The sequence below is a fragment of the Lepeophtheirus salmonis genome, chromosome 4, assembly GCF_016086655.4.
Source record: "Lepeophtheirus salmonis chromosome 4, UVic_Lsal_1.4, whole genome shotgun sequence".
NCBI lineage: Eukaryota > Metazoa > Arthropoda > Copepoda > Siphonostomatoida > Caligidae > Lepeophtheirus > Lepeophtheirus salmonis.
The window spans coordinates 19760433-19775850 of record NC_052134.2 but is presented as its reverse complement, the minus strand read 5'-3'; the positions used below and the strand labels follow the sequence as shown (position 1 = coordinate 19775850).

Below are 15418 nucleotides of genomic sequence, written 5' to 3'. Positions count from 1 at the left end.
AAACTCCTATCACTTGGTCCATTATAAAAAAAAACAGTTGACCAAAACATACAAATTGTAGTTGTAATTAATAGGACACTAACTTTTTGATCTACTCTCAATCGAGACCGTTAACAGGAAAGGAACCATTTGACAAAAACATACAGTAGGTAGCCTTCTGTATAAATGTTGTTATTGTCAACTGTTAATTAATATTTAGATAAAATTTATTAATTATTGCATACATACATCGAATGGATAATTTTATCAAATTAAGTATCAATGACATAGTATGAAATGACTCAAATAATAAACAACGACCCTTAATTGATATAAATTAATATATATACAAATCCTTTGTACTACCTTTTTGGAGTTCGTTATACGTAGAGTCAGCTGCTTTACATCATGAAGACTCAATTTGTGGAAATTAATAAAAACAGCTCAAAGGAAAATACACTCACTACATCTTTGTTTATTTCAAGAAGCGAGCCGTGGAACAAAATATTAAAATTGTAGTTATAATAAGAACATAAGTATGCTAACAAGATAGAATGCACTTGAAATATATTTATTTGTTTGTTGTTGTTGAAGGAAAATAAAGCTTTTCTATAAGTGAGTAAATATAAAATATAGTACCCGGAAAACAAACTTTTCTAAAGCATGTTCTAAAGAGAATTTCGAAACGTCCTCACTTGAATCAATAGCAATAACAATCAACATTTGAATGTCTGCAATAAAGTTGAAGGAATCAATAAGATTTTAAAAAAATAATGGAGGGAATTTAAACTTATTACGTAATTATATCCTTATTTTAACAAGTTGTTGGAGTTTATAGAGGTAAATAACTACAAATATAGTTATATATTTTAATAATCCTTTAATTAGTGAGATGGAAATGCACTCAAAAAGTATAAGTAAACATTATAATATTACAATTAGAATTCTACTGTTTATGCTTATTAATTCGTCCAGTCCAGTCTTAGGACCGGTCCTTCGTACTATCGATAGTAGAACTGATTAAAAAAGAAGAAATAAAGTTGCATGACGTCACCAAGGACTGAACTTTATCAGTTTTTGGGCTGATATACAGGACTGAACTAGACCATACCGAGAGTGATCAGGACGTGACTGCAGTCTTTTGTCCTAAATAAGGACTGATACAATTATAATTACATTTTCTCCCTCTTACCTGGGAATTGTCTTTGAAGTCCATATACATAACGTTGTTGTTGTTTTCTAGAAGCGATTGGGTATTGAACTTACGTACATTGAGTTCAAGATAATAACTTTTCCCGACCTCATTGTGCGTTGAACTACGTTGCTCCAAATATTTTTCGTTGTTCTGCACAGATAGCTTTTTTTTCTCGTCAAGTGTCGCAGCTTCAAAAAATGACCAAAATCAGTTGCTGGTAGCTGTTTCGTAATGGTAAAGCAAAAAAAAAAAACATTCATTAAAGAATACATTTGTCTGGTCATAGCTGACAATATTTACACTGAGCTGAACAAGTGATAATACAACTTCAACCAATTATTGTTCAGAATAGTGATTAGAGTAAAAGGAGCTGGAAAATTGACAGCTGACAATAAAATACAGTGTTTTTTAATTATTATTATTAGTGAGGTCACGACGTGGTGTTGAATTGGTCCTAGGACTGATTTTTTCATGAGTCTTCCACCCTCCCTTCAGTTTTTTTCCCCGGTCTGATCTATTCTAACATTTAATGGTTCTAAAGACGGATTAGTCGGTTCTTCAGTCCTACAGTCCTTGCTATCTTTTAGCTATTAGTCACTCCCAGCTTTGATTGAAATAATATAAAAAAAAAAAAAAAAGAATGATAGCTAGAACATACTAATGGCATATATCGAACATTCGCTCTAATTAACTTAATTAGTGATTGGAGTGACATCTACATAAAAAGCTGCAACCCCTGGTTATTCCATACGCGTCATCTCACACCACGTTACCTTTATTATATCACACAACTTTTTCCTTCTAAAAGAAAGTGAAAAAAGAGCTAGAAATCAGTTGGTAGTTAGCCAATTTTACTCATCTATGGAGCTTTTGCTCAATGATTGTTGAGAATTGTTTACATTTTAAAAGGAACAAATTATAATTCAACCAATCAACGTTCAGAACACTAATTTGGAGAAAAGAAACAAAAAAAAACACTACTGACTACAAAAGACACAGTATACATATTTTGTGTGTTAGGGAGGTATATCAATGCACACAAAGACTAAAATGTCCACCAGAGTATTTGCTATTTTGTAAAGTTGATAAAAATTCAAAATTATTCTGGATCACGAGATGTGTATAGATGTTGGTAATTACTTCCTAATTTTATTTTTCTGTACCATCAAAAACCATTACCCTTCAACTCGTCAAAGTTCCAGCGAACCGGAAGTACTTCAAAATGAAGTCAAATCAAAAAAAGAAAAAAATCTTTTGTTTTTTTAATTTAAATTTAAATTTTAAAAAAATAATTTGAAATTGTTAGTATTTTTTTTTTACTTTACTATGTAGTCGGTTTTGTAAGTTAAAACTCATGGAGTAACTATTGAGAGCATACAAATATAGTAGATAAATAATTATGGATTTTTTATTTATTTAGTAATGTATATTATTAAATATTTTTAAGAAAAATATACAAATAGGTATAAAGATACATAGTTTTTAAATCTTTCTATACTCGGTGAATGAATTCATGAAATCAGACTTTTGGAATTTTTATTGATTTGTTACAATTAAATTATTGTATTATTTTCTCTTGATCACATTTATTCTAGGATACTTTGTTGTTTAAAAACTTTGACTGGATGGAGGGTTACGGTTTTTGATGGCATAGAAAAAAAATTAGGAGCTCATTACCAACACCTAAACACATCTCGGAATACAGGATAATTTTGAATTTGGTCAACTTTATAAAATAGCGAACACTCTAGTGTACACTATATAGTTGTAGAAATTTCAAATTCTTTTCCTCTAATCAGTGTTCCTAACATTGATTATTTAGATACAAATTAGTTATTATTAAGCTGTGAACAGTTATCAACTATTATTAAATAATTGTTGGAAGAATTTTTACAACGTGCCAAATGTTATTATAACAATAGTTCTAATAACAACTAACAATTATGCTGTAATAGAAATAAAATTAGGTTATTTACTGTTTTGGCATCATCTGTGAAAGTGTAACCTGTATTCTGATCCTATTTTATTTAGGTCCGAAATTTGAAAAAGTACTTATAAATTTCGAAATAAGGATCTGTTTGATTTTAATTTGGATCTGGATCCGAAAGTTTGGTACACAAAATTTACTTGAGTATACAGATCTAAAGAATCTGAGAAAATGTGGATCTGTTCTATTTTTAGCCGTGACATAACATCAAACAGTATTGTTAGATTCGGTTATCAATCAAACTCGGATAAAAATTCCACTTTACCAAAGTTCAAATATTTTCCCAAAAAACTCCCCAGAAATATTTTTCCCTAATTTAACTTTAATAATCAAAACACCAATCCTCGAAATAAATTCAAATTCGAATAGTGATAATTGAAATTTCTAGTATCACTACTCAAAAGGACAAAAACTCGAACTCTACTGAATTCTTGTTTTATGTTATGGTAGATATTAGACAATTACCACATAGATAATTAATAATTAGAGATACATGTTACATGTATGTACATATTAATATTTAGCTTATGTATGTATATAACATATCAAATAGTTATGTAACTTAATTATTTATTTTTCTTATCTTGGAGCATGGTGTAAACTACCTAATTTGTTATTTTATCATATCACACCATTCATATCCCCTTTCATTGATTAAAACCTATAAATACTTTAATCTTTATTTTTAAAGATATAGATAGGAATTAACTACGTTGTCGAAACTCAATTCTACTCCAAGTCAATAAGGACTTATAAATATAACTCATCAGTATTACTATTTTTCAATCATTAAGGACACATAATTTATTCTTTCATGTTCCCTGCTAAAGAATGAATTAAATTTTATATTAATGTTTTTTGGTTTGGGGGGTCAAAATAAGTTCAAAAATTAAATTTTATATTAAAATTTTGTCATTTTGACCAAAAAAAATATCTTAAAAAGCAAAAATATCTTTCAAAAATTTTTTTTTTGGGGGAAGTGGAGTTACAGCACCTCCAGTCCACCTTTTGTGGGCGCCCCTGTAGGATGAGTAATGAATATTTCTCTAAATAACAACGCGCAGCTTATAAGTTCTACAAAAAGAAGAAAAAATATCAACAAATTATGTCATCCGGAACCAAAGTTTCGCAACTTACCTTCCTAAATCATAAAGACATTCCCAAATCAGACCCAAAATACGTACCACTGATCAATTTTTTCTAAATGGTGTAATAATTATAGATATAAGCTAGTGACGTTTTAGAACTCTGCTGTCTTGGTGTTAACATTCATTGATTATAAATATGACTAATATTTTAATTATACCTTCATAAAATACATAGCAAAAAAATTCACAAAAAAAAAAAAAATAGAAAAAAATCTATAATTATTTATGAAAATTTAATTTTTTTTGTAATAAAAATTTCTAATTTTAAATTTGTTTGAATTTTTTTTTAATTTACAGCTATTCACAGAAAATTATTTTTTTGTAAGCAAATTTTAACAGAAAATTTTATAAAATCCACAGCTATTTAAGATTTAAAATATCATTGACAACAAAAACCACAAGGAAACCCTTGATTTATGTATTTTGATATCATAAGTTTACTCATTTTAAAATTTTCCTATACTGAAATTAATAAATAATGTACACAAGTAATTGACAGGATTTTTTAGGTGTCGATAAACAGACAAACTTTACTTTAGATAATCCCCAACAAATCCTACACGTTACTTTCTTTTTTTATCAGCACACTCACACATCAATACTTTAAGTTCTTTACTCAAGAATGAAATAATAACAGATTGAGGAACAAAATTAACGAATTAGGGAGTATTTTAGTCCCTACAATTTTTTTCTTTTTTTAACGCTACATGCAAAACGCCTGCAAGGTTTCATTAATATGACTAAATTGTTATTTCTTAGTTCAAAAATGACTAAGAAGTTGCATGCAGACATATCTACATTATTTTTTTACTCGCTTGATGTCTCTTAAGTCTAATCAACGTTAATTTTTAAAGACTTTTTCACAACAAATTTTTGCAAAAGAACTAATGGTTCACTCAATTCAGTAAAATTTATCAACTTATTGAATACTCAAATTGTGTCTCATGCTTGCATCATAAAGTTCCCTTATTTCCTTAATGGAACATCCTTTTAGAGTGAAGTTTGCAAGAGTTGATGTTATTATAAATACCCTAGAATGTACGTACATACTTTAAGACGGCCAAACTTTTACTTTAGATTTTACATTAGTTTATCGTTGAGACTCCGTCCAAGACATAATAGATTTTTCTTTCGGTCATAGTAAATCTATTTGAATTAGTATTTCGTTCCAGGCATAATTTAGACAGTAGACCGAAAATGACCTGGAATCGGATCTAGACCATTTTTGTCGTAGAATGAATTATAGTACGTAATTTGTCAAGTTTGAATTTAATCACAATTATAACGGTTCCTGAAGGGTCCAGAGCGAAACCCAACACTATTAACCTATATTCGTCATTTATTAGTATATATGTTGGGTCAGAGCAGCTGTGGATATCCTATTTACAATTAGGATTATATTGCTAATATAACAAATGACATAAATGTATATTTTTCACATATATACATAAAGTGTACAATTACATATTATGATTTTTGCAAACGTTCGATGAATAAATACTCATAAAAAGCCTGATATTCCCTCTTTAAGTGCTTTACGAGTTGAACTTTAGTAAGGTAGACCGGAGCCGGTTGCAACAGTTCTATTTTTATATTACCTTGTAATAATACAGTCAGTTTTTAACTGTTAGTCATGTAATTAATATGATTTGAATTATTATAAGTCATTTGGTTATCAGTTGATATTATTTTATCATAACACAAAACTGACTCAATGATAAGAAAGTTCCTATATTGTTACGCTCAGAGTACACTTGCAACAAGTACTGCAGTTTTCCTTACATAATTTATCATTTTATTTAATAACACTTTACATCCCCCTTGATCTTTTAGTCAGGGCAGGGACATGAAGAGTTTTTTGAGAGTTATATTTTCCGATCTATAATAATTATCAAGGATCTATAAAATAAATCTTATTAGATATCTTAATGTTTGAATAACTCAACACCATGAAAAGTCATCTAAATATGTCTATAGAGCGTTTTCACATTGTGTTATTATGAGCCATTTTTAAGTTCTATAACAATAAAACCTTTTTTTTTTTATTTGAAAGAAAACAATAAACTATTTGGAGTTTAAAAGGGATCAACTAAAAAAAGGACTAAAAACCTGACTGTCTATTAAAATTGTATCCGTTTCTTGCATAGTTGTGTTATATATCTGACCCTAATATCTATTAAAAATATGTATTTACGTCGTTATACTTTCATATTTACATGTTGTAGAGATTACATATTACAATGGAAAGAATAAGATATTTTCTTCTTAATTATACTACTTTTTTCATCCCCAATTTTTCAAAAAAAAATCTTGATATTTGATGGGATTTTTAGTACATAATAGTTTGATTAAATTCAAATATCCGTATGTATCATTGTCATCAAGTAGAATACATTGCAGGTGTTCAGCCTATTTTATTATTCAAGACATTGGAAGGAGTTTAATCCAGATTTATTAGAAATTTGTACATTTTATTTAGTAAAAATATCAACTTTGATCCCATAAAATGGCGTCTTCCTCAATGTCGATACAATTTTTGATGTTAATAAAAATACTCAATTACTTTTTATAATAGAAATTAAATCAGTCATGCTTTTTTAGACAGGGGAGGGCCTTGAATAGATCTGCAACTTTCCTGGTCTCCCCTACTTCATAAATTATACATTTAAAATATTGTATGTATTAATATCATGTAGATTCTCTCTTTTTAGTGAGTTCCACCCTCATCATACTAACACATGTATACGAATTATATATAGAACATAGTTTTAAAAGCAACAACAGAAGTTGTGTGTAAAAATAGAGTTCTTTGTGTATATTTCTATTCGACGCATTTTTGAAGGCGTTTGTTATCCCAACTCAATACATTATTTATAATTACTTTACAGAGAGAGAGCTTCTAAATCTATGCTGCCCGTCAACACAAAAGCAAGCTAGAATGAAGTCTTTCAAACTTGAGTGTGAATTAAATTTATATTCTTCGGCCAATCATCGTTCATTTCTACCATCAAGTTATTCTTATCAAACCTTTGGTTGTGTTGTAAATTGCACTTAAACTAGCCAAAATTGATCGTCACAATAATAAAAAGATAAATTGACAGATTTATTTTGAAAAGGATCCTTTCAGTGAAAATATACAGGGTCGTCCACTGGGGAGGACTGAAGAGTCCGTCCCCTCCCCCAAAAAAAAAAAAAAAAGAGGAGGAATTATTTTTGATTCCTACCAGTAAATTTAATATTTGAAATTTATTATTTTTGCAAAAAATTGCAAATTTACTATGAATAGCTATGAACATAAATGTAATCCTGCGGACGCCCTTTGTTTTCTCTTAAGTCAATAAAGTTTCTAAGCTTTAGCCAAAACTCTGTTACTCGTTACTAAACCTCTAAAGTCACATTCATGATTTTTTATCTCATAGACAGGTGGTGGGATAGTTTGAAGCTTTTTATTTAAACTAGTTTTGAAAAAATACAAAAGTGCTGAGAACAATGTTTACTGTGCCCTCTATGTGAGTAATATACACCTATAACTTATATTAAATAGCATTTTCATTGAGGGAGTTCTATTATATTGCCACAAGATGGCGTCACTCTGTTTCTTTACAAACTAATAGGAAAACAACGCTCATGCCCAATTAACCAGATGGCTAGAGGTGGAGGTTAAGTATTGACCGGCCCAATTCCAGCCTGATTGTTAATCTTGTTCGCTGTTTTATTCCCAAGAACAAAATTATAATAGATACAAATATTATTACTATAGAGATAGTAAGGAGGTGAATATAACGAAGCTTTTCTGTATTAAATTTCCATATGTATAATTGTATATTTACACCTTTTCCTTTATAATTAGCATTACAATCTATGTATCTATATATATATAGGTATACATATTTGCAGTTCTACATATTGAATGTATACTTCCCCTAATTTGGCCTCAAACATGTTATTTACATGAATATATACTCCTTGATAATAATGTAGGCCGAATTGTAAATTACATTTGTTTGCTCTAATGAATAGTGTTTATTTTCTGTTTCTCTAAAGGGAAAGACAATTGCAAATTTTTAATTAGATCAAGGCCAAGCATTATCTAAAGATACTCATTAAAAGATTATCATTCCCGGTAAATTATCTTTGAGAAGTATCCCGGGACATAAAGTCAAAGTCCTTTTTCTATAAAAATGACTTTTTCGAAATAGATAATACATACTTTCTAAAAAAACTTGTTCCATTTAACTAAATATCGACACAGTCTAAGAAATGTCACCCAAAAAAGGCTGGATCCTATTATAAAAAAGTAACAAATAAAAAAGCCCCATATCTTATTTTCAACAAAAAAAAAAGTCACCTCATATTATTCTCAAAAAATTAGAAAAAAAATAATCAAAACACTCCAAAAAAATTATCCTTGCACAGGCCCTGTTAGAATTAAATAATAAATACTCTAAAATTGAACTATTTCCTTTTATACTTTAAAAAACAAAAATATTTTAAGCTAGTCTTAATCATAAATTATCATTTGATTCTTTATCTCAAGTTGTTTTTTAGTCCTGCGGGTCCATATTTTTAGAATTTCATAACCCAATTCTATTTTACAAAAAATAATTAAATAGTAAGTGATGAATAAGCTAGTTCTTGGTGAATGATGTATAATTTAATGAAACATATAATATGAAATAATTAAATGTGGAATTTTCCACTAGGTGTAAACTCCTGAGATCAGGATAAATAAATCCTTATATATGCAGACTACATTTTCGCCTGTTGATTATTTTTAAGCCCCCTAGTCCCACATCTTTTGTTTTCTGTAATCCGACCCACAACATTTTATCTAATTTAACAAAATTTGACAAAAACACATCATATTTAATTATTCAATGTAACAAAATTGGAACTTAAAAGTTGCGAAATTGCCCAAACAACCTTTAACTCACGTTTCAAAAAGTTCCTAGACTAAACTACCTTATAATATTGTTTTGTTTTTGTGTGTGCGGTAATTTTTTAAATTTGCCCCTCTACTCCTCCTTCCCATAGTTTATTTAACAACTTGTCACAAAAATGACAAAACCCGCCATCATCAACCCTTAAGTTGAATGTTAATTTTTTTTTAAATCATCACATCAAATTCTAAGTTACTTTTTGTATGCTTGAATAAATGTGTGCTAAATTCAATGAAGGGTAAAAAAGCATAAGAAAGAGTGGTTTCTAGTCTATTGTTTGAGATTTAAGAGCCTTGGGATGGGAATTACTAATTCAATAAAAATTTGGTACTATGATTTTTTTTAGTCTGAAAAACTTTTTTATTTGAGATGTTTTTTTATAAAAGATTCCTATGAATTATGTTTTAAATACAATTTTTGATCTCCTTTTCTGTATAAGAAACATTTCTTTTTGGTAGTCGTTTCTTTGATAACGTATATTTTATTTGAATACAGTATTGTCATTTATTACTTATAAGAATATTAAAAACAAAGTGATTGCCCAAATATTATTTAATTTGTCATAATAAAAGGACAATTATTACCCCCTCCCCCCATCTCCTACGTCAATGTCTGAAGCAAAATATGATCATATTTACCTCCTCAAAGAAGTTGAATGAAGATAATTTTTTTGCGTCTATTTATGTGTTTGTTTAGTCCCCAGGATTACGGCAAAGGTTATAGATAGATTTTGATCAAACTTGGTACATAGATTATATATGGTCAAAGTAAAAGGCCATTAAATATTTGGAGGTCAAGATCAAGATAACCCAAAACGTAAAAAATGCATAATCGACAATAACGTTGAAAAAAATAGAGATAGATAACTCAATTTGGTTTGAGAATGTTATGAGCTCTATCAAGTGGCCATTCTAGTTCCATAATTGTTTTACATTGCATATGTATGTCTATTACATGTTGTACATAGAATGTTGTCATTTATTGCATAAGTAAAATGGGTAGGCTTTCAAATTGTTCTATTAATACCAATTAATTTATGCACGGCAATAAGGGAGTAATTCAAATCTGGCGTCTATTACTCACAACTAGTTTTGTAACAGTCCCTATCTAGAATAGGGGTTTTCAATTCAGACCAACTTCAAGTTGAGTTGGTTGTGTGTTTTGTCAAAATCTGTAAGACTTGCCTAGCAGTCGCTACGATACATCAAATTGAAAATTATAGCAAGCCCGATTACATGATGGTCTAACCTTGTATTTCTATTGACCTTGATTATCATCTATGGATATTATATACATTTGAATACATTGAATTAAGGTTTTTGATTTATATCTATTTATTTATTATTAAACTCAAAATACTGTGTATTACCTAGCTTAGTATGTGCTTCTCTTTTTTGATCATAGAACCTTTTATACGAAAAGTAACAACAAAAAAAAACAGAAATCAATTTGTAGTTAGACAATGCTGGACCAATTCTTCCAACTATGGAACTGTCATTCAATAACACAGGAGAATAATGAAGGGGGTAAATTTTCTACAAATGAATTAAAAACACAAATCGAGTTTATCTACGAGCACAGAATCCAAAACTGATCTCAGTTTTTCTCTCTGTCATCCGAATTCTGAAATATATATGGGATTATAATAATTCGGGACTATTATCTTTCAGATTCATTCTTTATCCTTAAAAAAATCCTCAAATCAAAAGTAGGATTATTAAAAGTGTTTATATATTTTCATTTTAAGGCTTAAAAATAATGAAAAACGACACTTATTGTTAGACACTTATAACTTATTTACAATACAAGGTGATGAGGAATATCACAGCTTACATTATAAAAAAATATTCAATGTTTCATTTAAAAAAAGATATATTTAAAAAATAAATATCTCCTAGGATTTTTGTTCCATTTCGTAGTGATCCTATTTTTATGGGGGTGTCCTAGAAAATAGTCTACTTTATCATCATATATTTTTTTTGATTTCAATCGCAATTTCATGTCGTAATGCCTCGTAAAAGAAAGATCGAGGCAATCGAAGGAAGTTACTTCTAACTTGATCATCTATCTCAAGAGATGTTCGGATTCCGAATTCCACGATGGACGTCTTGGAGGATAGTTAATCCGAGAAAAACTACAAAACCTCATAAGGGAGTAGAGGGGACTCCTTCCTTGGGAATGATATACCAGGATTGAAATAATAAAGCGATTCATTCACGATGAGTAGAGAATTTGAATATCTCAAAATGGAATCACTTAAAAAATACAAAATGGAAAGAAAAAAAAATTTAAATACATTTTTTTTTAATTATACATTGAATATTTTCTTATAATATAAGGCATGATATTCTACATCACTATATACTATGAATAAGTTATATAACTTTTAAAAAAATAAGCCTAAAAAAGGGAAATATATCGAATTTAGAAAAATCCGAAATAAATAAAAACACTTTTACATAAGTTTAATTAATTTATAATCCCAGATATTTTAGAATTCAGATGACCGAGAGAAAAACTGAGGACATTATTGGATTCTGCACTCAAAGATAAATTCCCTTTTTGGTTTGAATATATTTGTACAAAATGAGTGTTCCCCTTGTAATTGTTGGGAAGTGTTCACTGCGTAACAGTGGTTCATTCTATTTTAACAAATCAACGTTCAGAACACTGATTAGGAGAAAAGAAGCAGAAACATGGTAAGCTGACAACAAAATACAAGACATATATTTGTGTTAGTTAGGCAACGCCGTCTTGAGTTGACAATACGCAGAGTCAGCTACTTTAAAGTATACAAGAGTCAACTCATAAAAAAACTATTGTTACTCAATGCGTTACCTCTCTAACAAAAAAATATACAGTTTATTTTGTTGTCATCTGTCGATAATTCGGCTTCTTTTTTACTTATTCGCGTTTTGAACGTTGATTACTTGAATTAGAATTAGCTATTGTTAGTCTGCAAACGCTTCCCAACAATGATTGCATATTAATTCTATAGTCAGGAAGAATTGGCTAACTACCAACTGGTTTTGGGCCTTTTCCCCCTTTATTTTCGGGAGAAAAGGTTGTAGGATAAATAAAAGTAACGATGTGTATTGTGTTGTGTCATTGTTTATTTCAAAAAGCAAGTCGTATTGGCTAATCAAGTCATATTTAATGGTAAACTCATGTATGTGTGTAGTAGAAGTTGTGTGATTTATCCTTAAGGGGGGGGGGATGTATTGTTGTTCAATTTGATAGAAAAATAGGTAGATAGACGAGGTTCAAGGTTGTTTCTGGACAGGAGTGTACGGTATCTATATTAGGATGATGTATTCAACATAGTTTGTATTTCATGCACTTGAGAGATTTAGGTGAAGGTTTTTCTTCTCAAAATACATCAATCCTGTATTCAGTCCTTGTAGAAAACACTCAGTAAGTGAGTGCTATGGAAATACAACATTTGTAGCTGGATATATACCTACATATATATTTGGGTCATCAATTTTTGTTTGTTTTTTAACTTTGTATAATTTTTGCATTTCTTCAATTATTGAGACATAAATTTACATGTGCTGTTTATGGTGCTTAACTTGTATGAATATACGCTATTGATAAAAGACTGGGTTTTTGTTGTTTTATGTTTTTAATGAAATGTGAACATATAATTTCTGTATATCCGGGAAAAGTATAAAATGTCTTATCAAAGCTATATTCATATAATATAATATGTAGAATGAACATATGCAGCAAACATAAATAGTATTTCGTTTTTCTTGATTAATACAAAAAATATGTAGAGCTTCACTTAGAGCACCTAGGCTTCAGACAGTCTTTTCAAACTAATAGGCTCAATGAAGACCACTTGATTAATATGTTGCCAAATAGAGGGTCCTCCGTGACAACTTTTTTGCCTACTGGGACGTGGAGTATAGGGACTGTTTAATGTCCGCCAAAACGTGTCTGTAGATGCACGGGCTAGTATTGCAGCAAAACTCAATAGGATTTTAAACAATAAAAGGAACATTGTATAAGTTCAAAATTCAATTATCCAAACATTTTAAGAGTAAGAAAATTATATAATAAGGAGTATATTATTGGATTAGGAGATGAGGCTTTTTCGAGATATTCCGACAATTAGCACATTGTTAGAGTATAATGACAAGTAATAAATGGGAAGCTCATTATGGGATGGAGGTTGTGAGTTTGTCTTCTATAAATGATTCCGGTAGGGGTTTATCCGTGGACTGAGGGATGAGACCGGAGGAGATCACATCTCATTAAGAAAACACTACGACTGACTTTTTCTTGGATTTGCCAAACATACAAACATAAATAGAAATATATCCTACAAAATCCAAACTCTGATTGTCTAATCCTACGCTGAAACTTATTCAAGCAATTGTGATAGATTGAGTCGAGACCCCTCTCCTCCTACTTCAATAATATATTATTCGCTTTGCGAAGCGTCGATTATCAAATTTATTTCCTTATTAATAGAAGGTTGATATGTTTGAATTTCAATTATCCGCTGTCGCTGTCTCAAATTTCGAGATAGAAAGAGAACATATGATGTGTGGATAAACTTATATAAAGTAACCGACGATAATTACGACTAAAAAGATATTGAACTGTCAAAAACTAAAGCAAAGCTTATATTTTAAAAAATGATCCATTAAAATTATTTAGACTGCACCTTTGGGTGCATGGGGAATGCCTGCAGTGTCCGCAATCCAAACACCGAGTCCTTCAAGGCCACTGTCAGCGAGCATTGGAACGCATTGGCAGAGATCAACATCTGCAGCTGGTGACAGGCATTCCTTCGCCCCCTGAAAACCATCATTGCCGCTAAGGGCAGCTACATTAATGATTAAGAGAGCTTACACATATATCTATTGATAGTACTAATTTTTTTGAAATTTTATTCTTAATTAATAAATTCTATCTTGCTGAAGTTTAAAATTCAAAGTTTTCAGATTTTAATAGACCAATAGGTATATATACGTAAATATATGAACGTTAATTCTTTTTTATTAGATATAATCTTAGTCAATTGTTTATCCATAACAGTTTGCTACGAGTTTTTTCAAACACTAAAAGTCTCTTTATTTTTAATCTATAATGTTATACATAATATATTGATTGGTGGCACGTATGTACGTGCCATCCTCTACATATAAAACAACTTGTGTTTGCTTATTCCCTTGGCGTCTTTTTCAGCAGATCTTTTTCTCATATAATGATTATTTGTTTACAAATTAATTTTTATTTCTCAAAAAATATTATGAAATATATATTTTGGCTCTTCACCTTTAGGGTGGCTCCTTGCCAATTTTCCCTCCTACGCTCTTATACATAATGTCACTTATATATTGTTATATATTGTTGATTTTAAAGATCACTTTGAACTGTTATTCGTTTAAATATACTTTGAACTACAATTAAATGTATATATATTATGGGGTTCTATCCCATATGCCACGTTTCACATAAAAATGTATGTTAATATTATTATTTTAATTTTTGTACTCATGTTAAATGATTGATAGTAACGATACTATAATTAATACTTAAATTTTTATGTAAATAATGGATTTATTACGATTTTATATATATATATATGTATATGCCTTTCTTACTAATTAAACGCTTATTTTCTATTTATAGGTATTCCATTTGTAACAGAAAATGTTACCCGTCGAAGACTCGTGCCATAAGTGTTCAAAATCCAAAGGAGGTATTTTTGTTGAGTCAAATACATTGAACTCTCCAATTAATTCAAGTGGGACTCAACGTAAAATCAAATCCCGAATATCCATACTCAAAAGGAAAAAAAATACTCCTGGCTATGAAACTGTAAGATCCACTATGTATTCAAACTGATACACTAATATTGTACACATTTATTAAATGACAGGTATCTCCATCCCGGAATGCAGTTACCAACAGTCCATCTGCCCAAACTAAAAGACAACGACCATGTAAGCTATGTGTCGGTCCATCAGCCATAAATGAAGGTCGTCTCACCTCTCCCACAGCAGCATATTCACCTTCTCTTACACCTAAAAGAAGAAAAGGATCATTGGTGTCTCCCTCTGGATTTCATTCGACAAGAAGTTTAGAGAAGCAAGATGTATGTGTCATTTGTATCCGTCGTATGTATGTACTTGAATGATGTTATACTATTATT

General features: G+C 29.8%; 1 protein-coding gene across 1 annotated transcript in view; it reads left to right on the top strand.

The window, feature by feature from the left end:
- The window catches only part of LOC121116981 (mitogen-activated protein kinase kinase kinase 1), a 28972-nt gene that overhangs the window by 10699 nt on the left and 2855 nt on the right, over window positions 1-15418 (top strand). The window contains exons 2-3 of the mRNA XM_040711299.2: window positions 14896-15084; window positions 15146-15361. Of these exons, the coding sequence (XP_040567233.1) occupies window positions 14917-15084; window positions 15146-15361 (384 nt within the window). The 5' untranslated portion in view covers window positions 14896-14916. The remainder of the gene's footprint in view (window positions 1-14895; window positions 15085-15145; window positions 15362-15418) is intronic.